Here is a 6,353-nt window from a genome sequence, read left to right on the forward strand (position 1 = left end):
CTAATAAATATACTTTCATGCAGCTCCGGAGTCCTGAGGTAACTAGGGTGATTTTTCACCTATCAGGATGAAAAATCAAATCATTGTTATGATAAAGTCTACAAAGACCTGATTTTTAAAACACTGTAGTCAGACATGTTTATTGATATTCTACTGAACCATGGTTGATTGAATTCTACAAGGATGGTTGAGTGAGTGAATGAGTCTCAGTGATTTAAAAGATTTCAAGAGTTTTCATGAACTATCTTTAAAGGGAGTGTTTTAGAGGTGAATGTACAATATATAACAATATTTTCCATGTGAGCTTCAAGAATAATGTTGCAATCCAAAGTCTGTTACAAATGACATCACTGAGATTTGTTTTCTGATGTCAATGAATTTCCTTGAAAAGCTTAGTTGACATGCTGTATCAGGTCTACAAGTTTAAAATACATACAGTTGGCTTAAAAAAATAGTTTTTATCACCTAAAAGTGTTATCTCTCAGCTGGAACATTTGGTGCAAAACAACCATACCATATCTGCACCATATATGTTTCAAATCACTCACAAGATTTTACATGTGCTCGGACACTGACTAGGATCCTGACATGGTGAACACTGGGACAATAATACGTTACTAACATCCACCAAGACAAGGTCACCAGCATATGAAAAGAACGTTAACTTTCTTTTACTGCCAGCACCATTGCCACTCATATGTTAGCAAACTAGCTGTACACAACTATCTAGTGTTAGTCTTCATACCATTTCTATGTGCATGTTTAAGCCATGTAGAACCTGATAATGTAATAATTTCCTGATAACGTAATAACCCTGATAATGTAATAAAAAATCCCTCATAAGTCCCTAAATGATGTAATAAAACCTGATAATGTAATAATATCCCAATAATGTAATAAAGTGCATTTCCCAATAATGTAACAATCGCCATACCAATAATGTAATAAAATGTTACATTAATTGGAAGTTATTACATTATCAGGTAAGCCTCGATTTTGCAGAACCTGATAATGTAATAAATTCCTGATATTGTAAAAACTTTGGTCAGTGCTGAAATGTTGGGACACCAGTTATTCAGACCAAGTAGTGATGCTGTGTAGACAATCACCCACTATTGTTTTGCTCATATTTTGATCCCAATGGTATAGGCCTTTAGCCTCGCAAGCCAAACCTGTACAGCAAGAAGCTGTACAAGGGTCTGGCACAACACGATTTTCAGTGTGGGCGGGATTAACGGTTGTCTGTTAAGTTGCCTTTGCACGCAATGCCACGCAATAGGAATGGCGCTACAACCAATCAGAGCGACTGACGAATGACAAAAGACGATTTGATTGGCCTGGTACAGTATGTGCCCATTAGCTGCCGGTCTATAACATACCAAAATGTTCTTATTTTTTCTCTATTAGTTGATTACCACTGAATATCCCTTTCACCATTGTAAAAATTGTGCATTCGCAATCATATAAAATATATACTGTATCTGCTAATAGTGAAGCAGCAGGTCTCTGGACAGCTTCACTGTTTGGACCTCTGAAACTGGAGACCTGATGCTACAGCACCAACCAAAGTTATTACAATATCAGGTAATTATTACATTATCAGGTTCTGCAAAATTATTGGGAAATGCACTTTATTACATTATCGGGGTATTATTACATTATCAGGTTTTATTACATGTTTTAGGGACTTATGAAGGAATTTGTATTACATTATCGGGAGTTATTACATTATCGGGAGTTATTACATTATCGGGAAATTATTACATTATCAGGTTCTACAAGCCATATAGGTATTATACAGAGTTTTAATGAAGAAAGAACTTCCAGAAGCATTGTCACCGATGCTCACTGCATTTAAAGGTTCAGTCCTCGATTCTCACCTAACACAGTTTTTGTCAAATTCAGCTAATTGCTCCTCACCTTTCTTCTAGCTGTCAGCTCAGTGTGTGTGCTTCCAGGGGCTATGTTGGTATACAGTCCTGGAAACAAACAGATCAATAAACTCAATAAGATACAAATTCAATTCAACTCAATTCGCCATGTATACAGATACTAGGAATTGTGTTTGGTATTCTACATGCAGGCTGTAGCATCAAAAATAGAACAACACAAAACAGAACAATACAAGATAGTACCAGTATGAGCAGAATAATAAATAAGAATGGAGGTAGGGCAAAACAATAGTAATGTTAAATTAAGTGCCATAAAGCTCATGTGTAAGAGCAATTCATGAGGGCTATTGCTTGGGGGAAAAAAACTGTTGAGGTGACGTGATGTTTTTGTCATGATGGCCCTGTATCGCTATCCAGAGGGGAGACGATTAAAGAGACTGTTGGCAAGATGTGAGGTGTCTGCCGTGATCTTCACTGCTTTCTTGAGGGATCTGGAGCTGTGAAGGTCCTTGATGGCAGGAAGGGGACAGCCGATGATGCGCTCTGCTGCCGGCACGACTCTTTGGAGCCTGGCCTTAGAGCGGGCAGAGGCAGAGTCATACCAGACCGAGTGAGAGGATGTGAGCACACTCTCAATGATAGCCCTGTAAAACTGTACCATGATGGGGGGGGGGGGGCAGACCTGTAGTCCTCTCAGCAGATGAGGGGGTGGATGTGCAGATGGGTCAGTTTGCTATGGAGTACAGACAGCGTTGATGATTCTGCTTCAGTGGCAAAGGTTAAAACGACAAGTCTTTTTTTCGTCAAAAATATGTATTCCTAAGGGGTGTAAGTAAACACTGTCATCCTGAGCATCTCTTTATAGCTCCTGGGGTTTCCTCCCTGGAAGGCTGTGGGCCCTGAGGCCCCTCAACAAAAGCAGCAGTGGTGAGGAAGCCGGCGCCGGGTGTCGTGGGCCGACCCGCGCGTGACTGGCCCTGAGGTTTTACCGCGCTGCCAGGGTGAGTTTGTGGAAAAAGTTAGTGAAGTTCTTCGACCACATCACACAGACCTCCCCCACAGCCTCCTCAATGGGATCATTGGGACTGGAATAGCGATAGCGGACAGATGGATCATGTCAGTGGAAGGAAGTTCTTCCATGATGCAGCCCAAACACCTCCCCTCCAGTTTGGATTTAATGGGCAACATAACCATATTTGCACATCTCCGTATTTCCTGTTGGAATATTTTCACCTTTATGGATCTTGGACATTTGTTCTGTTTTCCATTCAGTGAGACATATTCAAGAACTGCTATATACCATTGTTATCAGTTTAGCCACAGAGTCTTCGTCTGTTGATATATGAGGGAAATACGAGGAGAACAAGCTAAAGAGGAGGGAATTACGTTCATGACTCCTTGTCCTGTCTTAGTATGGAGTGTGATCATAATAAGAAATAGTAGCATTACTGTCTGTGTGCTTTGCCTTAATATTATCCGATATAAAGATTTACCTTTTATTATGTGTGACTGATGATAATTTTCACTGACTTTCAGGGCCAGTTTGAATGTAAGTGAGATAACAAGTAACTCTGGGGGGCAACTTGTGTGGAAGGCTGGAAATAATCAGCATGTTGAGGCCCTGGGTGCTCCTGCCGTCAGCCTGGCCTTGGATGCCACCACAGTGCAACACGTAGAGGAGAAAGTGAGCAAGCTACTTATTCTGAAATGCATGCTGGTGTAATTGAGCATGATGTCTGTGTTTTGTGTATAACCTGTGTAATGGTCGAAAGAGAGTGTATATGTCTTAGTGTGTGTGTGTATGTGTGTGTATGTGTGTGTGTGTGTGTCCAATGCTCTTTAAAGAGCCAGACAAAAGCCTATTGGAGGCTGTGGTGATATACTCAGCTGGGAAACTATGCATAAAATGTGAAATCTCTGCCCAGAAGGAATGTTTTTGCAATTTTCTGTGTTCCTTAAAAAAATAACAAATATTCCAAACCCTGGGGATTCGCTGCTTTGCTCGAGGTAATGATGATTGTCCAATTTGTGCCCAGTGGCCTTATTTTCATAGTCCTTTAACCCTTTGGGACAGTAATGGCTGCCATTTGAAACCCCACTGCTTTGGATGGAGCACTTTTATGATCGAAAGAGTGATGACAGTCAGAAGAAACGGAAAGTGGTGTTTTGACTTCACAGTTTATTCGTCCAGTTTTTCTTGCATTTTGTCTCACAACTTTACAGTCTGGATTTTTATGTTGATGTAATCACCACTGTGTGTCTTTCAGACATCCGAGTCCAGCACGGAGCCAGAAGACTTTGCCCAAACTATGGAACATATCTCCTGACTTTCCTGACTCCACTTTGTCTGCTTTCATCCTCTGATATTTGTCAGAGCAAACAGACACATATTATATTACATTGATGAGCTAATGACTTTTCTATTTCATGATTTCAATCATCAGACATCACTTTTGTGGTTATATTGACACTTTCCATGGTACCCTCTTTTAATGTATAATTGAAATGTTGTTGAAGTGTCTCGGACCAGGTTCTTACAGGCAATCAGTGTTTTTACATTTTACATATCACAATAGTTTGAGTTATTAGATGTTTTTTAAATGGGGTCTCTTCAGTTATGGTCAGTTGATTAGGCCTCAGTCAGTAAACAAGCTCTCACTACTTCTGAACAGTTTAAGTGTGTTAACCAAAAGACCAAGCCACCACAGACCAGACACGAACCACTACTGTTTGAATTTGGCTACCCTTGGTGTTTCCCGAGGCCACCTCCGTACCTTTGTATTCCTGCCTGTATCAAAAGCCCTCCTGTTTACCACATGCTCATACCGCCATCTGCTGGAAAAAATTGACATTACAATCGTCTTTTTTTGTTTTGTTGAAAAAGGCAAATATCACTTATATATTTTTGCATGTACCAGTACCCTACATGAGTTCTGATTTATTCATCCAATATTATCGTTAATTGTTGTTTATGTAATCAGACATCTGAATGAGATGCCCTTTAAAAGTTGAACTCCTAACTCTGTTCTTCATTTGTTAAGGTGTCACCTGGGATTTTCCCATTTAATTAACAATGTCAATCATGTCATAGGCTTAGAACACATTTATATTTAATTCCCTATCCCATCTCGGCACACGTTTCATGAATTATTAAGGAGTCATTACATTTCATCCTATGTATCTTAACATTATTTCCTCCCCCCGACAGTTTCTAGTTCTGTAGTTTATCCTTTCATTATCTAGGTTATAGCACACTACTTATCTAACTTCAAAAACCCAACAAGCCAACAGTAATTAACTTTTAAAGAAATTCAACGAGTAAACGAGTCTTATCTACATCAAACACAGAGCATGACCTCACTCTCATAAGCGGAATCTCCGTCACGAGCAGTTAGCAGTCCACACATCCGCGAACATCACCTGCATGAGAACGAGGTGGTGTGCGCGTGTATGTATACATGTTCGTGTGTGGCCGTCCTCTCGGATGCTGCTTGTTGAAGAGCGTTGAGACAAAAGGTGTGAAAGTCCAAAAATAGAAGGAGAGAAGTGGAATTCAGAGGAAACTGGGTGTAGGTTGACTCGCTATCGAGAGAGGGACACAGCCAACGGTGCAGGATGGAAGAGGAGAAGTACGGTAGGAGTACATTTTAACTCTTATCATGTAAACCCATACATTTTTCGTCAAGTGAAAGTGACCTAACATATCACTTGTAATGGCAGATTTAAAAACTGAGCTTGAAAGCTGCAGTTTTGACGTGTGACGTAGACGTTGCTTCAGACCTGGTGCATAAAGCAGATAACTTGAAAAATTAGGAAATACTATTTTAAGCTTTTTTCAATAGCGTGACACATCATAGAGGTAATTTGGTCCCTGTGAACTACCTGTAAGATAACTTTCTCTCTGCATCTGACATGCAATCGCTGTGTTGCGGATCAGCTGGTAGGAACAGAACGGTGTTGAGACCAAGACTATGAATTATTGACAGCTTTATTGGCACAGAATCTTATTCATACGGGGGAAGACGTTCACAAAATACCCTCCTGATAATCAAAAATGACTATAGTTTTGCGTTCCGCAGTATTTCAACTAGAGATGCATGGGAATCAGCGGACCGCTGGCATGCACACACGTCGTCCCAGTTTACTGCAGCCCAAAACGTGGGTGGTGTATCTAAATTATTTATATACACCGGCTTTTATCTGCTGAGTGCCCTCTGAAACTGAAAATACACATGTTTTAAGTGTGTGTGTGTGTGTGAGAGAGAGAGAAAGAAAGAGTTTGTGTGAAAGGGAGAGAGGACAAGAGAGGAAGAGGGATGAAGATAATTCTGTTTCAGTGTGGTTATGACATATATGACTCTCTTATGGATTATGGGGTCCTTGTACCCAGACCATTTTCAGGTGTATATTAGTGCCATTTCTGCTTACCGTTGACGGTTTCCCCCACACTCACATTGAAAT

At 40.4% G+C, this 6,353-nt stretch overlaps 1 protein-coding gene across 1 annotated transcript in view; it reads left to right on the forward strand.

Annotated features, from left to right (window-relative positions):
• Window positions 1-5,506: 5,506 nt before the first annotated feature.
• cyth1b (cytohesin 1b) overlaps window positions 5,507-6,353 on the forward strand; it is a 71,572-nt gene continuing 70,725 nt past the window's right edge. The window contains exon 1 of the mRNA XM_080835172.1: window positions 5,507-5,526. Within this exon, the coding sequence (XP_080691298.1) occupies window positions 5,508-5,526 (19 nt within the window). The 5' untranslated portion in view covers window position 5,507. The remainder of the gene's footprint in view (window positions 5,527-6,353) is intronic.

This window comes from Sprattus sprattus (assembly GCF_963457725.1).
Source record: "Sprattus sprattus genome assembly, chromosome: 3".
In the NCBI taxonomy this organism is placed as follows: domain Eukaryota; kingdom Metazoa; phylum Chordata; class Actinopteri; order Clupeiformes; family Clupeidae; genus Sprattus; species Sprattus sprattus.